Genomic DNA, 22,086 nt, shown 5'->3' on the forward strand with positions numbered 1-22,086 from the left:
AGCGTGTGAAAATTTTCTCAATTAAGTCGGCGCAGCGCTAAAGGAAACTTCATTTTCGGAAGCACAGCCGGCTCCGCCCACCAAGGTCAGCGCTACCAGCGAATAAGGCCACATATAAAATGCCTGTGAACCCTCTGTTATTACTATTCAGGGAGTAGACAGACAAGCTGATACACGTATTCCAATATGTGCCGGTTACAGTGTTTGTTTTTTGTGGCTTTAGTTGGAATCGTTCAATCTAAGCCACAACAAGGAGTGTTGAATCCCGAGTTACCGAATGGAGTTAAATATTACGTAAGGTGTTTTATGTCATAAAAGTTTTATTATTTATGTTTAGATGTGTCAATGCGATCAGTTTTTTTCATAAGCGTTCTAATGAACAAAATGAAATACTCTTGCAATAAATTATTTAGGAATTGTGTGCTTGAAATATAATTAATTTTTTTTGATATTATTCTTAGCATTTATAGCAAATTGAAAATCAGTCCTTGACCGCTGTGTTTGTTTTTAATATGATTTACAGTCTATTAACTTTAGTTCTAATAAGTTAATTCAGATCATGAAATTAGGGCATTGTGTGTCTTTTTTATTTTAACATTTTTAGTTAAATTTATTCAAAACGACGATACATTGGGTTAAAATTAACACACGATTTGAAAATCTAATAGATATTTGTATGAATATTTGTATTATTTTTTTAATATTAGAAATAAACGCAATTTTTGATAAAAATACAATTAAAGTATACGTTTTCTAATTTATTAGTCTTTAGGGGTTTTTTCTCCTAAAGGTGCTTATACCAGAGCCTATCAACACTATAATATGGAAGCCGCTCCCCACCTTGACATATACGATTCCAGTATAAATTTCATTAGTACAAAAGCTGCCCTACCCTTCAATCCAGAACTCATATTGCTTCTTAGCACAAATATAGTACCTACCCATGCTTGCCACATGCCATGCACTTAAAGTGAACAAGGAGATTAGAAACTACGCAATTAGGAAGGAAAATCAGTGGGTTAGTTATCATTATGGGTGGAGGATAGGGAAGAAGTATTAAGTATAGTAGCAAGAGCAGGTCCAGATCGTAAATTGTAATCTATAACCGGATAGCTATCTATATCTATATCTATACTAATATTATAAAGAGGAAAGATTTGTTTGTTTGTTTGTTTCGAATAGGCTCCGAAACTACTGGACCAATTTGAAAAATTCTTTTTCCATTAGAAGCCGATATTGTCCATGATGAACATAGGCTACTTTTTAAAAAAAAAAATTTTTTTTTGTTTTTTTTTCATGTGTGTTTTAATGTTTCCGAAGCGAAGCGAGGGCGGGTCGCTAGTAATTAATATTCTCTGACCTTACATTTATAATGAGATCGAAATCGTTGCTTTATTAATTTTTGCGTGATAATGACATCTGCTTTAATTACAAATATTGCTACCAGATTTTTCCTCTTTTAGGCACTATGATCGATTTGTTATGGTAGCACTCGTACATTGGTAAAATGCGTTTGTTTTTTATTGCAATTATATTAGTAATCACAAGCACTATGATCTTCTTTTTCGTAAACTGTTACAATAATCTGTATAAATTATTTTCTGCCCCTCCGGGCGGAAAGTGGCAACTTTCGTCCCGCTGTGCTAAATAAAGCTGCCACTTTCCGCCTTTGTCGGACAAAAAAATAGTATACAGCCCTTGGAAAGTAAAACAGTAAACCTCAGATCGCATGTAATTTTTGGCCGAGCCGAAGCCGAGCCGAGGCTTTTCTTATTTTCCTTCCCAAGGGGTATAATATAGTAATTTATCATTACAATGCATTGATGGAACTCATAAATACCCCCATAGTTTTAAGTTGTTGAATTTTATATTTTTTTTTAATTGTTTATATTGTTGAACGAGCTCACGGTCTACCTATTGTTAAGTGGTTACAGGAGCCCATAGACATTTATAACGCAACTGCCACGAGCCGCCTCAAGACTAGAGTTCGAAGGTCTCAGTTTAACAGTACATGCGTAATGAAGAATAGTAAATAAATATCTGGATGATGCTAAGGCTAGATGAAGGTTGCGCTTTGGGTTGAAAATCTTAAAAAGTTGCTTGGTTGTGGTACTGTGTCGCTTCATAGAGCGACCCAGAATGTTAAAATAACCATGCTGCTGATCAGGCCCGGTAGGAGTGGAACACTAAGCAGAAGAAATAATTTATGATTATGATTAAGACGTAAATAATCCCGTAGAAGTGGAACACTAAGCAGAAGAAATAATTTATGATGATGATTAAGACATAAATAATGAAGTAACCGAAGGATCTTTCTTAATGTAAATTTACATTATTTTCAGAACTCACCGAAGTATGCTTTCAACTATGGCGTCGCTGACCCTAATACTGGTGACGTGAAATCACAACATGAAACCAGAGATGGAGATGTTGTTAAAGGTAATCATTATTTAGAAAATTAACAGCGTCAGTAGATCTATTAACAAATAAGAACAACAATCCGGTGTGGATACTAATTGGTATCTCTTAGAATATTTAATAATTTATTACATAATACTTAACGGCGATCAGATAACTTCACATTATATCAATAAAACTGAAACAAAAACCAAGATGTAAAATTCGTCAATTTTTTTAAATCATAATCAGACTAAACTTACCTGAGATTACGTTTTTCTTTACATTTGTGTTTACATAAACTAAAATTCGTATTTTAAATTTAAGCATTATAAACACTCGCTGCTGTTTTAATTTCACGTTTATTTTATTTTAATTAGAATTAGGTGCAAAGATATTAATAGGTGCATATATGCAGATCATGCATATTAATATGCATTACTTTAATCCTCTAATAAAACTAAAATAAACATGAACAGCGATTCATATTTAAATTTTATTAGTAATTTACAGATTTCCTTGTTATTGTGACTGCAAAATGTATCTGAAATGGGCATACAATATTGCCCATTAATTTTATGAGGGTTAGCCCATTGTTTGTCTGTTGCAACCTTCGTTCAATGAGAGTTCCAAATTTAGAGCCCATTAAAATATTTAATGTGTATGGTGTCGTAGAAGTGATTCAACGGTACATTTATTAATAAGTAATCAGTATAGTCATATACTATATTTAAATACAGAAGATATAAAAAGGACAGGGTAAGATAGATTTGTGTGGATCTGAATACAAATCAACGATTTATTCTGTCCTTGTTTCTTTGTGCGTTCCATGATAAAGTAAAAATAATAATATTTTTTATTTTTATTTTTTATTGCTTAGATGGTTGGACGAGCTCACAGCCCACCTGATGTTAAGTGGTTACTGGAGCCCATAGACATCTACAACGTAAATGCGCCACCCACCTTGAGATATAAGTAGTAAGGTCTCAGTATAGTTACAACGGCTGCCCCACCCTTCAAACCGAAACGCATTACTGCTTCACAGCAGAAATAGGCAGGGCGGTGGTATCTACCCGCGCGGACTCACAACAGGTCCTACCACCAGCAATACTGATAGTGATGAACTTTTTTGCTTTCAACAGATTATAATTATACTGAAAAACTTTACATACATACATATTTATTATACATATACATATTACATACATATTTTTGAAAGAAAAAGCCAAGACAGTTTGTAACAATTCAACAGCTTTTACAATCAATATAATCAAAATAAGTTGGACTCCACTTTTAACTTCTTACGTTTAATATCACGTAGACATCATACTGGTGGTAGGAAATCTTGTGAGTCCGCGCGGGTAGGTTCCACCACCCAAACCTATTTCTGTCGTGAAGTAGTAATGCGTTTCGGTTTGAAGGGCGGGGCAGCCGTTGTAACTATACTTGAGACCTTAGAACTTATATCTCAAGGTGGGTGGCACATTTACGTTGTAGATGTCTATGGGCTCCAGTAACCACTTAAGACCAGGTGGGCTGTGAGCTCGTCTACCCATCTAAGCAATAAAAAAAATATGTTTTTGTGGCATTTTTTTTCTTCGATAGCTCTTATTATCCCACATGCTGTTAGGTGATTACTACAACCCCTAGACATAATAATGTGGATACCTTTTCTGTCCATTTTTGATGTGCTTGTGGTCTAATGAGTGAAACGAGCGATATCCTATTGTATCGTGTCGTAATATTTTGAATCCGGCAACATATGCCAATTTTCCTAGTATTTTAATACAATAAAAATACGTATTTTATGTGTTCACAAGTGTTTACAACGATGAGCTATGAAAATTGTTAATTGATATCAAACCTATAAAAATTCCTTGATACGTACGGGTAGATCGCATTAACCTATTTATTTTAGCCTCGAAGCATTGTATGGATCCTCAGAGGCTAAAATAAATAGGATAATGCTTGCCCTGGTTTGGAGTTGTAGGAAAGTCATTATCACAAAATAATGGTGACTTCGACCTTAAGTGTCAAGGTGGGGGGACGAGTTACACGCTGCGGGGTCTTTAATTATAGGGATCGATTTGATTTAAAACTAGATGGCTCATTAGCTCGTCTATTCATGTAGGGCGTTCAAAAGTCTTAACTAGTATGACTTACGAAACATATCTAGGTCGATTTCCAAATTTGCATCTTTGTAAGTAGTTGCGTTTTAGCACTACACAAGGTCATTGACACATAGAATCTATCTAGACGATCGATCGATCGATTTCCTACTTCATAAATGAGTGTCAAGAACAAAGTGTGTCATATGTGTCATATACAAGAAGACGACGAATGCTTAAATGCTATTGTTTAGAAAAATATCCTGATCTGCAAACGAAGTCTGAATCAGTAATTAAGGTCACTAACCAATAAGGCAATCAATCCCATTAGGATTATGAATGTCGTAAATCATCAAAATTGTGGAAATAATAATAATTAAGTGCTATAATTTTACAAAATACATTTGTATGACAAACGTTTTTTATTGTGTCTTGTTAATGTCAGGGACTAATATAGGAACAGATAAAATTCATCATAAAATTAACGGTGTTAATTTTTTTTTATCACTGGAATTATCGTGAGCGAATTTATGGTTCAGATATTAAAAAATATGTGTGGTGTCGTGGGACACCGGATAGGAACGAAGTTTCTTATTATAAAAATATTAATTTAAGTTCTATTCGAGGTATAAAGAAAATAAAACTGGAGGTTTCGCAACAACCCACGGCTATACGGTAACGTGCGAACTTATTGTGGTACACTTCATTCACGGTTATTTGCATAAGAGTTTTTTTTTTTTTTGTCAGGAGGAAATCGCCGTACTTCCGCCCTTCACTGGGGATGGAGGGCGGGGCATGTCGGAGTCGAACCGACTAAAACCTCCTGTCTCTCAACAACCAACGTCCAAACCTCGCATGAGACAAAACTCATGAAAAGGCAAGGGGGGGAAAGTGAAGCGTTTAGTGCGGAGCACATCTCTCCCATCACCCTCCCCCTCGGGACGCCGGACTGGTGGTCGTCGGCGCCACGACCACCAGCCCTCTCGGTCGGCAGGCTATCCGAAGCCCGCCTAGATGGCACCGGTTAGAATGGTCTATCCTACGGAATACCCCGCTGGGTCAGAACCAGCGTGGGTTGAGGATAGCCGGCCTTCCATCACCCGGATGCTCATGCATAAAACGCGTGCAGAGCAGCTTGCACGTCGTCTTCTTAGGCCCCCTTCGCCGGTCCCCAGGCCGACATGTGAGGGAGACCCGAAACACTTAGAGGGCCAGGGCTTGGGCGAGATCCGCCTCCCTGGCCCCCGCTCGACGGCGGCGGGCCTGTGCGTCTCTCACGCGCCCCGCCGCCTCCTTCTGCGAGATGGTGCACTCGCAGAAGTCGAGCATCGCCTTCCAAGACTCGTCGTCACCGAGCATCGATGCCACAACACTCGGCAACGACAAGTCGTTTCCTATTTTTGCGACGAGGACACGGCGCCACCCCTCCCATGCGGGGCAGGCGACGAGCGTGTGCTCCGCCGTGTCCAAGTCGCAACCACAATGGTGGCACTCTGCCGTCGGCTCGGCTCCGATCCGGTGCAGGAACTCACCGAAGCAACCATGCCCAGTGAGCACCTGCGTGAGCCGGAAAGTGAGGCGTCCTCTGTCACGATTCACCCAGTTCACAAGAACCGGGCGAATCGCCTCGACGGTCCTACGACCAGCCGAAGGATCGGCCAGCCGTCTGGACCATGACTCCAGCACGGACCGCCGAGATTGGGCCCTCCGCGCTCTGACCACACTGGGGCTGGGACGTGCCATGCCCCGGGTTGCATAAGAGTTAGCGTATTGCGCAAACGAACGCTCTGAGATTGTGCTCAATGAATGATAAAAAAAATGTTATTTTTTGTACGTTATTACAAAGTGAAGTCGTACACTGTGTGCATTCCAAGTCCATAACGTAACATTGTTTATTTCAGGTCAATACTCTCTTGTAGAACCAGACGGTTCTGTTCGCACGGTCGACTATACCGCCGACTCACTCCACGGCTTCAATGCTGTGGTTTCCAAAAGCGGCCCGAATGTGCATGCAACACCCGCCCGAGTTGCACCACCTGCTCCAGTGGCACCTCCCGCTCCAATTGCACCTGCAGTCTTACCGTCACCATTACCTAAAGTACAACCCACCGTACAACCTACCATACAACCGGCAGTGCAGTATGTGCCCAAGCCTGTACCCGTACCAGTAGAGGTACCGAGGAACGTTCAGCCAGTGTACCCAACACAGGTGTACCCTCAACAAACGTTCCCGCAACAGGTGTACCCTCAGCAAGTTTACCCTCAGCAAGCTTACCCACAGCAAGTGTACAACGACCAAGCCTTCCCACAGGTTTATCCTTCACCGGGACCACTTAGTGAGTATTTTTTGATAAATTACTATACATCGTCTCTACGTTAAGTTTTTTTTTATAGTGCTTAGATGGGTGAACGAGCTTACAGCCTACCTGGTGTTAAGTGATTACTGGAGCCCATAGACATCTACAACGTAAATGCGCCACCCATCTTGAGATATAAGTTCTAAGGTCTCAGTAAAGTTGTTCACCCTTTCCCACCCTTCAAACCGAAACGCATTACTGCTTCACGGCAGAAATAGGCAGAGCGGCGGTATCTACCCGCGCGGACTGAAGAGGTCCTACCACCAGTAATGACGCAAATTATAATTTTGCGGGTTCGATTTTTATTACACGATGTTATTCCTTCACCGTGGAAGTCAATCATGAACATTTGTTAAGCACGTATTTCATTAGAAAAATTGGTACCCGCTTGCGCCATTCAAACACCGGTGCATCGTTAGATACGAATGCACCGGACGTCTTATCTTTTAGGCCACGACGATTTCAAATAGCATTAGTTCTTTAGCTTTGCAATAGATTCGCAATAGCTCTTTAGATATAACAAAACTTCGCCACAATGTTTTGGTCTGTCAAACAAAATATAAATGTAACACTTTTGTGGTTTTCTAAAATTGTATATGTTTATTTTGTTCCAGCTTATCCCAAATTCGGACCCACGCCTTTCCCAGAATATGAAAACTTTGACTTCGATGGACAGATTTTCCCGCAATACAATCAATTTTATTAGTTTGAACATTCTGTAATGCTGTGTAAATAAAGTGCCTCAGTGTACGTCGTTTTAAGTTAATTTCAATAAAGCACCAAATATAATTAAGTTATATCATTTGTGTTATTTCTATGTAGGTACGCCAGTAATATTTTTCAAGCATTTTTCGCTTAGGCGTTTTGTAGCGAGAAGGCATTTTCTGCAGGCGTTTTGTATTCTATCGCGAGCAATACTTCTGCGTACAATTTCATTGTAAGATTAGTACATAGGTATTAAGCTAGCAAAAATTTTTATTCTTATTTTATTTTTCCGTTTTGTTTTAGTGTTCATTTGGTTTTTCAACGATTTAACATTTTTCTCTCCGACTCATCGTTTGAGTTCCTCTAAATTGGTAAACTTGCTTATGAGCCATGAAGTATTAAGTGGTAGCGCTCGATTGGCCTCCTTATGTCTCTAGGCAAACTGTATGAGCGTCTGCTGTACAAACGTCTCACAGACTTCGTCTCATCCAAGGGTATTCTCATCGATGAATGATTCAGATTCCGCGCAAATCACTCATGCGTACAACAGGTGCACCGCCTCACGGAGCACATTCTTGTAGGGCTTAACCGACCAAAACCACTCTACACGGGAGCTCTCTTCTTCGAGGTCGCAAAAGCGTTCGACAATTGTTTGATTTCAAACTATTCTTCATAGAATATTTTCAAACTATTCTATGAAGAATAGTTTGAAAATCAAACCATTGGGCGGGTTAGGGAATAGTTTGAAAATCAAACCACCAAACGCCCATGTGGGCGTGCCGGATAGTCTCGTGCTCACCATACGGGACTTTTTGTCGAACCGCTCTTTTCGATATCGAGTCGAGGGAACTGTCTCCTCCCCGCGATCTCTCACGGCTGGAGTTCGTAAGGCTCTGTGCTCTCGCCGCTCTTATTTAGTTTATTCGTCAACGATATTCCCCGGTCGCCACCGACCCAGTTAGCTGTATTCGCCGACGATACGACTGCTTACTATTCGAGTAGAAACAAGTCTCTAATCGCGAGGAAACACCAGAGCGCAGCCGTAACCTTAGGACAGTGGTTCCGAAAATGGCGCATAGACATCAAACCAGCGAAAAGCATTGCGGTGCTATTACAAAGGGGAAACTCCATACGGGCTTCCTCCTGGATTAGGAGGAGGAATCTCACACCCCCGATCACCCTCTTCGGCCAACTCATACCCTGGGCTAGGAAGGTCAAGTACACGGGTGGATGCATCCATGACATTCTGCCGCTAACATTATATTATTCCGAGATAGAAATATGGAAAAAACGGCTCAACCGAAGTAAGTCACGCCCCAAACTATTGTCCATATTCCAGAAAACACCTGTGGTACTGAGATAGCAATACTCGAATCGAGCGAAATGGAATCATTCTCAAGCAGTTGACTCGTTGTTCGCTATTGTATTTTGTTTGTGACAGCTACGTTGTGGGCGTTTGTTATCGGATGTTCCAGAAAGAATTTGATTTCCAGTACCAACGATTACCTTATATGGTCATTATAAAGCTATCACTAGTTGAAGCGCGCGGTTTTCATGTAACAACTAGGCATTTTGTTTGCCTGTGTGTAATTATTTTTTGTATTAATCCTACACTTTAGAACTCTGTTACGACGTAACACCGTCGTCGTCCTAGACACGTCCATACGGATCCATCTGATCCAATAACCCTTGCATTAGACGCCTTCCGCTCTAGCACTAGGAGTAGACACCCCGGTAACCGCACTTATCGAACTCGGCAAAGAGTTCGACGTGCAACTTAACCTAAGCATCAGCCCGTTGAGTTTCTCGCCGGATCTTCTCAGAGGGTCACGATTCCGATCCGGTAGTAGATTCATTCGCGAAGCAGCTACTCTTAAGTTGTTAGGTCTCCCTTGGAGGTGCTCGGGTAGCTGTTAGCAAATCCCGCCCCTTCTGGCTGAGCCCTTGCTCGCCCACCTGTCCATGTGAAACTGGAAAGGCCTCTGGGCCACCAGTAAGCCCTCAAACATGAAAAGAAAAGTTAAGTGGCCACCAAAGCCCGCACATGGTGACAAGCTATCACCCACTCTTTATCACCACCAACCCTAGATTTATTGTGATATCTAAATATATGTTCTACCTAAGAAACTGTAAAATTTAATTAATGGTCGAAACAAAGAGATAGACAATACTAGCCACAAATAGGTAATGTGCACAGCTACACATCTAAAAATTAAAGATAGTCCTTGTGTTAATTCACGACGCTGTCCATCGACTTTTAGTGAACGGTTTTGTTTTACTGGGTTAATGAATAACTGTGAAATAACTTGTTCAGCTATTTTTTTTTTGAAAATTGTGGCTTCAGTTTCTTTGGGCGGCTACCCTTCTTCACCACTCGACAATTCTCGGAATATGTAACTTTCTGTTGAACACGCGAAACTACTCATTTACGAATTATGCAATTTATTCCGTGCATATGTTTACTATGATTTTTCCCTTCTTCTTTTGGCGGCGATTTTAATACTGTCACAGACTATCAATTATTAAGTAGCAGCCTCAAATAAGGATTTATAGATATGTAACCTTTTGCAATATAGACGGCGTTACCCGATGACTTGCGGCTAGTGATAATCAACTCTCGTTATTTAAGTTCTGATGTGTACGTGTTGGAATGTTTAATTTAAGCAAAAAACCTCAGGGATGCCCAGGAAGATAAGACGAAAATTATGGTTGTCAACGACCCTAGAAACGGATATCATTAAAATCTCATCAGAACTTTCAGTGTAGATGACAAACCGTTTTTAGTTAATTTCGGGCTTAAGGGAGATAATGAAGATCTTGAAAGTTATTTTCGCAATAATAGAGAAGGCATCAGTACAAATCTATCGATTAATTCGTTACGTTACGATTTTAAGTCATATTGTCATTCGTGATGTAATTAATATGTAAGCTTTACGCTGAGTAATAATACCTTTTTTCACCGTGGCTATAACCTGGAGAGTCGACCAAAGCTTGTTAAGTAAAACTAGCTTGGTTAGGATAATGTTGAGTGTGTGGTGGATCTATGCGGGTGTTATCCTCTAGAGATTGCCGCCGGTGCTCATTATCGATAGTTACAAACGGTGATAGAAACCTCTTCATTGAACAACCAACATCTGGCTATTGTTCTAGCTTCTTTTACTGACAGGACATCGTTCGATTACATGTTGCCCAACAGATGGTCACCAAATTAGAAGAGTTGTGACGGAAATACTCTGATTGAAATAATTGCGACTGCGGACTCCAATTGTTAATTTGTTTGTTATTTTTTGTGGAGAACGATAAATTCAAACACAAAAAATAACATCATGAGGTACTTTTAGCCTTCAATCTTGAAGTCAACAATGAACGTTTCTTTAAATTTGTTAATTCTTTGGGGGAAGCATTGGACCTTGTTCAATTAAATTAGACCATTGTCTTCTTTATTTTATTTGGATCAAAACATATTTGATCACTAGTTTATCTGTTTTTTAAGTTGTTTCTACACGGGAAAATGCTAGGAGTCAGCCCGAGCGCGTTGCTAGTTTAAAATAAAATAAGTATTATATGAGTCGACTATTATCAAAGGCGGCAATCTGACTTTTGGACAATGATAGGTAAATAAGAAAAACGAATTATTGACTTTGTATTCCATTGGCAGTCACAAAACTCTTCGGAACGACATCTTAGATAAATAACAGGTTAACTATTAACCTTTATTTAATGCAGGTTTTGAACCGTATTATTTGAAGGAGACGATTATATTTAAATCAATCTGTATTGACATATCAATAAAAAAAATTTGTCCAAATGCACAGATTGCCACCTTTGATAATAGACGACTCATATATTAGCAATTTAAAATATTAGTAAAACAGAGTTAAAATGTGTTGGTATTTTATCGAAGATTTGATCAAGATTATGATTGCATAAATTGATCAAACTGTTTAAACAGGTATGTATATTGCCCAACATAAGATAATCTAAATCGAATGAAAACGTATTAAGATTAAAAAATACATTTAGTTTGCACATAGGTGATAATGAGTTGCTGGTTGCGAAATAAAGAAACAAGCTTTTCTAAAATTCAATTTATTGTTATTCTATTAACAGGATTTGTGATTTAATATTGTAATTTTATAAAATACAGATACTTAATTGTTAATATATTTATTGAGAACCCGCGTGGTTATATTAGCGAGTAGCAGACACGAACTCCGATTTGAAAGGTGATTCATGTCACACGAAAAGTAATGCGGTGTATCAAAGAGCTCCTGTAACCATTTTCATTACCATTTCCAATCAAAAATACTAAGACTAGTTTGAAGAGAATACCTATTAGTGGTAAGCAGCGGTTCTCCTATATTCTTGGAATTTCTGATGGCCATAGCGACAGCGTAAAGCTTATGTTAAAAGAAACTTTATTATTAACTACGTTGTAGTGCCTGTAGGCTCATCGTTAGCAAAATTTTAAATGCAAGGCTTGCTCAGCGGGCACATTAAAAACTCAAGAGTTGCATTGTCGGTAGTTTTGACTATTGTACTACGTGGTTTGGGTTATCCAGGGCCCTGAAACTGTGATACTTTAAGACATTTTTTTTTGTATGGAAGCTATCGACATCTTGTAGCGTATGCCCCTAAACTTATATGCTGTTAAAGTTAAGGCATTTAATTATTGTATAACTAAATACAGAAAATAAAAAAATAACAAATCATACAAGTCTTTATTTGTTATAGACAAATTGATAAAATTTTGTAAATTTGTGGTTTCTAAAAATTTATAAAATCCTACATTAAAAATAAAATATAGGATAGGTAATATGTTACTCGCGATGAGGGAGACACAGCGGAACACACATTGGGCGTTGCTCTGGATTCGACGAGCAACGCGCCACCCTCGTCGTGGTCTGGGCAGCCTGACGGTCTGCTGTACCGAGACTGCTGATGTTTCAGCCGGGCGTCCTTGGGGTGAGCTGCGCCGTCTGGTTGTAGTGTTGACCGCGCGACCGCGTAACCATCTAGTAGCCGACGCCCGCAAACATTTTTGTTGAGTGCTTGCTATTATCTGTGGGGTTATCTTTCTGAAAGGTTTCATTACTTTTATATATTTGGTATTTAATATTTGGTAATAATTGGATTTGGATGTAGAGTTTTTCATTAAGAGCGCTCCTACTTCAAAATAACATAAAGAACCTGTTTAAGTGATATTTCCGCAATTTTATTTTTATTTTAAAGGGTATTCGATGACATTATGTATGGAATATAATTTAAGCCAAATGGCCGCCGCGACTCCGCTGTAGGTGGTGTATTCTGGTAGACCAATTTTGTATGACAACTTTGCATAAATGGGGCTCAATTTCACGAAGAGCGTGAGTTATGTTGGCCTTCAGGGCAGCAATAGACTGTGGTTTGTCTACATGGACTAAACATTTCACGTAACCCCACCTCGAGCGGTGCTAAGTCACACGATCTCACACACTTTCGAATTTCTCATCCAATAAATTTAATGTTTCCCATGCTTTATGGTAAGTGGTGTCGTCCTGTTGGCACCACATGTTTGTGAGATCCATACCACCTAGACCACAAAAAGTTTGTTACCATCCTCCGATATCGGTCGCCATTGACAGTGAGCACGACTCCTCGCGCATCTTGGAAGAAATAAGGGTCAATGGTCAAGGGGTACAGGTGTGTACTTTTCCATGGTGAGATGTCACGACTAAATATGCGTTCATGCTAAATTTGACAGCTATCGCTATACCAAGTTGGCCGCTATGAGCTTTCGAAGCTCGAGCGTCCCTGTTGAAAAACCCTATATAGCTCTAGATTAGACTCGTAATTTATAAAAAAACTCGTTTAAGTTTATAAGTCTTTGCGGCATAGAGAATAAGGCAACCGGTGTCGTTGTATCAAGCGATGCGGCTATGCCCGGTTTAAGCTCCCGTTGGCGGGTGTCGATTTTATCTAAAGAAACACCCATCTAAGACTCAGACATACGACTTCCACAATTAACGAATAAAATCACATAACAAAATCAAAACAATATTTTTTTATTTGTGTAACAACAGGTGCTGAGAAAGACTGTAACCGAAAGGGTTTGGCAGTGGTGCGTTCGGTTCTGAAGCCGTTATACAATAAACATAATTGAAAGTTTGGCCTCATGTCTCAAGATGAGCCGCAGTATTGAGATCGTGGGCTCCATTACCTATTTAACACCAAACGGGACGGAAGCTCTTTTATGCTTTCATGCAATAAAACACCGTTTTATTTGATACGGACTGAAGAGTATGGTGATAACGATACAACGTGCAATGCAAATGTTGTTATATTCCTTGACTTGTCCGTGATTTATACGTTACAATTATGCCTAATTTAAATTCAATGCCAGAGAAGAGCGTAACTCAAAGAATTTATCGTTCAAGTACGAATCGTGACTGTCAATATAATTCAGTACAAAATAAAGATCGTCTTCATTTTTGTAATCGTACACTACAGTACAACTCACATTGACTGTTTAACAGAAAAAAAATACTGTGTTCATATTATTTTTTCTTAATAAACACAGACTTATCAGAAATTGATTAATTTGAATGGTATGTATGAACAGTGAGCATAACTTATACACAAGCTCTAAATTGAAAAAAATATATATTGAAAAGTAAATTTAATTGTAAAAGAAAATTTAAAAATAAAACATAGTAAAAAAAAAAAATACAAGAGACTTTAATAAATAGATAAATACATAATCGTTTTATGTGTTTAAAGTATATACGTTCATATAAATAATAATATCGTAAATAATTTTGATCAGTAATCAGTATAAAATTTTCGACGTTTGGATACAGTTCGCAACATTTGTGCTTACAACATGTTTCTGTGTTAGCTCATTTCACATCGAACTAACTCATCTTGTCTTAAGGTCTGGCTTTGGCTGTTTGACTTGGGTTTTCAACTTCACAATAAGGCGATTCTAGATGAGATATGTGTATATGTGTCAAGCCTCTTCTCTATTAAAGTTAGGGTGTTTTGGAACGAAGTTCCTTATAGGACGATGTGGAGGGGTGGGTACCTTAACCGGGAAAAACGTCCGTAACGTAAGATTTTTATTAGTAATGCACACAGTGTACGACTTAACTTTGTAATAACGTACAAAACATAGCATAATATTTTTATATATTTTTTTATAAATCATTGTGAAGAAAATAAAGTTGATAACTTTGTAAGTAGTTTCTTTTTTATCAATAAAATAATCATAATAAGAAATGTATACCTGAATAATTATTTTCTTTATACCTCGAATAGAACTTAAAATTAATATTTTTATAATAAGGAGCTTCGTTCCTATCCGGTGTCCCACGACACCACACATCTTTTTTTATTTTAATGACCTTGCGTACCAAACGATTAATTTGTTTTGTTTAGCAAGTATTTGGGTTTTCTCAAATATTATAAAATTGTTGCCACCACTGTCCAGGCGATGAAGATAAACTGCAGTCTTGTATGCTCGGTCATTCTTGACGTCAACGTAATGACGTACAAAGGCATTCTACGCCTAACAGATCTAAAGTACTGGTTTTTATGGACAAAGATTGGAAAAATTCAAAACATTTTTTTAAACCATTTGAATTCCATTCCTCAATAAAATCACTTTTAAAATGGAATTAGAACTGAATAATTCGTTGGATTTCTTACATTAATGTTCTTGGATTTAAATGAAAAAGATTCAAGCTCCTAGCTCTGTAGCGGTATGAAAAAAATGTAAATGAGTAAACCAGCACTGATGAAACTATGATGAAATCTGATAAAACTAAAATATATGTTAATCTTCGAGTCATTCTGAAATTTGAAAGTAAAATTTGGATAGTACGGAACAAAGATTTAACTAAATTTAGCATTAAATTATGATAAGCTGATACAGTTGCGATTAATTTACATGTTATATTTTCCAATAGTAGTTATATTTAAGGATATTTGGCTATTTTTACGCTCTTTTGTTTGGTGTTTTATGTTTCTGTTCTATTTTCCTAATCACTATATGATCTTCCGAGCATACTGCTAAATTGCTAATATTTTTAAACCGGGTATAAGAAATTGTTTGCGAAGCAACGTTTTTCGTGGAACGTATCTCTCCCATCTAAATTATCTGCTTAACGTGAAGAAAGAATAATATATTTTGCCAAACTAATCATTGTTACGTCGTAATAAAGTTCTAAAAATATAAAATAAATACAAAAAATCATTACAAGAAAAATACCGCGGAGAAACATAGGTATTTAAAACTTATCGGAATGATTAAATTGATAAGGTTATATTTTACTAATATTAAGATACCCGTTGTCACATTTCCTACGTTGTTAGATCACTAAACTACTTGTTTTCTTCATTAGTAACAACTAGTTATTTTGTTTGTTTATGTGTAATGATTTTTTGTATTTATTTTATATTTTTAGAGCTTTGTTACGACGTAACACAATAAATACGACTTTTTGTTTGCCTAGATTTATATCTTGTGAAATGGCAGGCATAACACGTGTTTTCTCAATACTGTAGATGCCGCCTACACTTATTTGTTTTCGAGGAGCTTTACAGTCGACCTATTGATAAGTTGAGCACTCGTGAATATACTTTAACTTATAATCTTAATAATATGAGTTTTCAAAAAAAAAAAAAAAACGTTGCGAAATTGTTACACGTTTATTGTTTCAAATTTCGGAACAATAAAATGCTCGCAAGTGTAAAGATCAGAGTATTACCAAGCTAACGTGATAGGTGCTCACGATCAATACGCATTCTAGCGAGATGCAAGAACATAACACGATACTCATCTACACTCATAGTAAAAATAATAAAAAACAATCGAGGAATAAAAGAGACAAATTATTACACACACGCATATGGGTAGGGATAATTAAATTCGCTCTTAGCAACAAGGAAATAGATGGAAAAAAGAATTGCGGCATGAGCGGAAAGCATTGAATAACACATTTAATTAATTTTATATTTAGTTACAAACTATATTAATTATGTTATCATAATTTGGGAATCCCACTATTTTAGTAGACAGTGCTTCAGTGACATTAAATAATTGAAGAGAAATAAAATATGTTCATCTGTGACGAAGACAGGAAGTTATAGTAAAAATAGGGATGGCCTTTATCCTAAAAGGGTCCATATTTCAATTCAAGAAATCTAATTATTTAACACGAAAAATACAGTAAGCAAACTCACTACTGATTAACAGTGTTTGTATCGTAAACTGAAAATAAGGAAAAAATATTTCATTAAACATTTGTTTAAAAATATGAATAAAACTTTATGAATAAGTAGGTAATGTAAAATAATTAAGCGATTAGACTTTCAAAACGAGAAATGGGAGTTAGTTGAATGAAAGTTCAAAAATGAAATTTCGGGATACCCATCATTCAAAGTTGTTACACAGAATCATTAATAATAAGTACATAAGTAGACATTTTAATAATGGAACTAGTGTTATATAATATTATAGTTATTTTTCTTTTTACAATTTTCACGGAAAGTATATACAATATTAATGAAAGTTCCGAAATGACAGCAAATTTTTGAAGTGAAACTTCTTTATCGGCGTTGGAAAAAAATTTACCGTCACATTTTTCGGTTACGCGTCACATTTTTCCGTTACGCGCCACCTTTTTTGTATTCATGTCTATGATAATAAAATCCTTTTGTTTAAACTTTATCTAATTTAACTTTTTTGTATTCATGTCTATGATAATAAAATCCTTTTGTTTAAACTTTATCTAATTTAACTTTATTTAACCAATTTCTAGAAAGTTGCATGTAGATCATTTTTCGAAAAATAAGGCCATAAAGAAGTTTCACTTCTTACGTGTGTACACTAGTACACGCACACATTTTTTGTTCTGTGTTTCTTTTTTGGTACAGTGCGTTACAGAAAATACGTTTAGATGCATTTGTGTAGGTTTTAAAAATACTTAGTAGGGAAAATATCGGAACGTAAATTATTAGATTATCAAGAAAGTTCATAAGGCCGTATGTGTTTAAAGATTAAGAAAAGTTTATTTGATTACCCACTGATATACTATTTTGTCATTTAGTTTATCTGAGGCTAATAAAAAAATAATGTATGCGAAGGGATCCATAAAAATAATTAAGTCTGTTTTTTGGCTCATGACCGTCTACCTGTACAATGCTATAATTACATCATATGGTTAAGCGCCCGCGCAGTGCAATCCGAATTAAGCCGCTGGCACAATTTGACTAGTGACATTAAAAACTATGAGAACTCAAAGACCTTTCGAATCTATTGCTATGACATCCATCCTCAATTCGTCATTCTCATCAAACAAATCAAACACTAACAAACAAAATCGATTATTATGTTTGCAATTATTAACTACATACGATTTGTTACAGTTATTGAACAATCACATCAATCGATCGGCGATTTTAATATCATCGTTACGCATCGAGAGCGTTTCCTAATTTTGTTCAACTCGTATTTTCAGCGGTTTGAAATAACTAATGTCTTTAATAGGTTAATGGCCAATCAGAATCGGTTTTTATTATTAACGGCAATTAAAATTACCAATAATTTATAGTTTAGTTGCGGATTCATCAGTTACGGTAATATTGATAAGAATTGCAGCAGCTTTATATTAAGCATTTGCAATGTTTCTATCGGCAACTGTGCTTGTGTGTAATGTATTTTTTTTTTTTTTTTTTTTTTTTGGTCAGGAGGAAATCGCCGGACTTCCGCCCTCCCCTGGGGATGGAAGGCGGGGCATGTCGGAGTCGAACTGACTAAAACCTCCTGTCGCTCAACAACCCGCGTCCGAACCTCGCATGGGACAGAACCCATGCAAAGGCAAAGGGGGGAAAGTGAAGCGTTTAGTGCGGAGCACATCTCTCCCATCACCCTCCCCCTCGGGACGCCGGACTGGCGGTCGTCGGCGCCACGACCACCAGCCCTCTCGGTCGGCAGGCTATCCGGAGCCCGCCTAGATGGCGCCGGTTAGAATGGTCTATCCTACGGAATACCCCGCTGGGTCAGAACCAGCGTGGGTCGAGGATAGCCGGCCTTCCATCACCCGGATGCTCTTGCGTAAAACGCGTGCAGAGCAGCTTGCACGTCGTCTTCTTAGGCCCCCTTCGCCTGTCCCCAGACCGACATATGGGGACCCGAAACACTTAGAGGGCCAGGGCTTGGGCGAGATCCGCCTCCCTGGCCCCCGCTCGACGGCGGCGGGCTTGCGTGTCTCTCACGCGCCCCGCCGCCTCCTTCTGCGAGATGGTGCACTCGCAGAAGTCGAGCATCGCCTTCCACGACTCGTCGTCGCCGAGCATCGATGCCACAACACTCGGCAACGACAAGTCGTTTCCTATTTTTGCGACGAGGACACGGCGCCACCCCTCCCATGCGGGGCAGGCGACGAGCGTGTGCTCCGCCGTGTCCAAGCCGCAACCACAATGGTGGCACTCTGCCGTCGGCTCGGCTCCGATCCGGTGCAGGAACTCACCGAAGCAACCATGCCCAGTGAGCACCTGCGTGAGCCGGAAAGTGAGGCGTCCTCTGTCACGATTCACCCAATTCACAAGAACCGGGCGAATCGCCTCGACGGTCCTACGACCAGCCGAAGGATCGGCCAGCCGTCTGGACCATGCCTCCAGCACGGACCGCCGAGATTGGGCCCTCCGCGCTCTGACCACACTGGGGCTGGGACGTGCCACGCCCCGGATACGAAGGTCAGCCCGCCACTGATAGTCAGCAGCGAGCGCCTCCGCCTCCAGGACCCAAGGCGGCGTCCCAGCCAGTACACACGCCGCCTCGAAAGAGATGGTGCGATAACCACGGATGACCCTGACCGCGATGGTGCGTTGCGGCCGTTGCAGCAGCTTCGCTACCCCGTGTGTAATGGATAATCTCTTCCTACTTCTGTTTACTTCCTGCACGGATATCGGATGCTCTTTATAAATATTTTTATCGTGGTTCGGCCCGAGTTTATGGACCAATTATAATATTACAGATCGATGGATCGTGCTCATTCAACCAATTATGCTTTGTTAAAGCTTTAATAAAGAGTTATCTTGAAGTGAAGGTAAGCTGCACGTGCCGAGGAAATAGCTATTAACTATATCCCTCAAAGTACATGAAGTACAAGTGCAGTACTTAAAATTAAACAATATATAATATACTAGCTGGCCCGGCAGACTTCGTAGTGTCTCAACCGATAAATAAAAGACCTAAACTTTTGTATAAAATATATTTAAAAAAAAACAAAAGGAATCCGTTCTACGGGGACACATCAAAGGAAAAACAAAATTGTTTGAAAACTTATATAATTCCGAGCATTTTCACCTTTTAAACCTTCTCTGGACTTCCACGAATAATTCAAGACCAAAATTAGCCAAATCGATCCAGCCGTTCTTGAGTTTTAGCGAGACTAACGAACAGCAATTCATTTTTATATATTAGGTATATAGATAGATACGGTATATTCCTAATATGTAGGTATATACTTGTTTGTATTAGTACCTATCTATGGTGTTGATACCACTTTTAAAACTATTTACTAAAAGTTTGAGATAGATCGACATAATTGTCAAATTTAACCGTTTAAATTCGAAAATTATAAATTATTAGATACAAGGTGTTAAAATAGAAAGATTGGTATTTAAATATAAAACAGAAGAAGTTCACCTCGTTATTGGATATTCTCTTGTAGTAATAAATGTTATTAACATTGGCAATCGGCTGCTATTTTTATTGCCAGCTATAAAGTCTAGATAAGATTATTTATGGCACTTCACACAAGGCCATGTGTGGGCTAGTGATGCGATTCATCAGTTTCAACGCACATATATGTATTAGCAATTTTTTGTTACGCGAATTTTATGACAAAAAACGACCAATCTTGTCAATCAAAGTCTCGATCAATTTAATTTACTACCGTAGATATAAATTTTATCTTAGGATTTTGTGCAACTGAACGCATAGACATAGTCTACTAAGTTTCTCGTCGGATCATCTCAGTGGGTCACGATTTCGGTCCGGTGATGTTCCAGTCAACCATTGCTGTCGTTAGAGAAGATGTCTGCAAAAAATTTCAGGCTGAGCCCTGCTAGCTTTGTCTACCAATTCGTTGAAACTAGTATAGCCCTTTGAAGCTACTGTAAAAACTATACTGTAACTTTACTGTAAAAATTGATACCTAAGAACTTATGTCTCGAGGTCGGTGGCGACATTTACGTCGTAGGTGTCTATGGGCTCCGGTAACAACTTAACACCAGGTGGGCTGTGAGCTTGTGCATCCATGATATCAGCTATTTTACTTGAAGTAGAGCTTTTCTCAACATATCGATTTTACAAAAAAAGCATCATTTTGTTAAATACCTGGTGGGTCATTTACCGGCATACGGAACACATAATTTACGACTCATCTCCTAGTTCAGTTCGGCGAGTTTCTTCTCAGATCTTCTCATTAGGTCGTGATTCCGATTCGGTAGTAGGTGCTTTCGTGAAGCAGCTGCCTGTAAGTTGTCAGGTCTCCTTAGAAGGCGCTCCGGCAATTGTTAATGAATTCCACCTTTGCTGTCTGAGTCGGTCGCCGCAAACGCTTCCTGGCGGTACTGGAAAAAATCGCTTAAAACCTTTCACTTACGAAACTACTACCTCAAAATTTTGTAGTGCCTAGTGCTTAGTCACATATGCTGGTATTAAAAGGACAAATTAAAGAAGAAACGTAAATTTATCGGAATCAATTAGGTACCGCAGGTGTCTCAACCACAAAAATCGTGTTCGGAACATTTTGTGTTACATTTCCTATTGGGAAACTTTTATCAATGATTCATTTAGCATACTCACATTCCTATTAAATGTCTATTGGTGAAAAAATAAATAAGATGTGGGAAGATTAGTCAATCAATCACTTCCATTCCATTGGACTTATAATGAAGAAAAAAAATTGCCTTAAGAATGTAGTACAACGGAATCGTTTGAGTGATGCTGCCTGTAGATATTAGGTATGCTACCTTTAAGCCTCGTTTGATAGGGGTAAGACTTCTTGTGAGTCCGTGCGGGTAGGTACCACCGCCCTGCCTATTTGTGCCGTGAAGCAGTAATGCGTTACGGTTTGAAGGGTGGGACAGCCGTTGTAACTATACTTGAGACCTTAGAACTTATATCTCAAGGTGGGTGGCGCATCTACGTTGTGGATGTCTATGGGCTCCAGTAACCACTTAACACCAGGTGGGCTGTGAGCTCGTCCGCCCATCTAGTAAAAAAAAATAAAAAATAAACATATGTACATATGTTGTAGTGCTCCGGAAATATCGTTATTCACACCATTATTCTAATGCATCACGAAACGTAATATTAGCTTGTAATCCTGCGTGCCTTATATCCACACCTTTATCGAAATTTGTAATTTTTTAGGACGCTTAAATAAAAGCGGCACTAAATAAAATAATAAAATGTTTATTTTATGTAAAAATGTACAATCTTTTTTCTTATGGCGGGGATCATGGCC

At 38.5% G+C, this 22,086-nt stretch overlaps 1 protein-coding gene across 1 annotated transcript; it reads left to right on the forward strand.

Annotated features, from left to right (window-relative positions):
• The first annotated feature begins 27 nt into the window (after positions 1–27).
• Positions 28–7,659, forward strand: CPR127 (cuticular protein RR-2 motif 127). The gene is made up of 4 exons (NM_001173172.1): positions 28–294; positions 2,343–2,439; positions 6,407–6,841; positions 7,477–7,659. The coding sequence occupies exons 1-4, from the start codon at positions 187–189 to the stop codon at positions 7,566–7,568; spliced, it is 732 nt and encodes a 243-aa protein (NP_001166643.1). The 5' UTR covers positions 28–186; the 3' UTR covers positions 7,569–7,659.
• The last annotated feature ends 14,427 nt before the right edge of the window (positions 7,660–22,086 follow it).

This window comes from Bombyx mori, chromosome 22, assembly GCF_030269925.1.
Source record: "Bombyx mori chromosome 22, ASM3026992v2".
Lineage (NCBI taxonomy): Eukaryota > Metazoa > Arthropoda > Insecta > Lepidoptera > Bombycidae > Bombyx > Bombyx mori.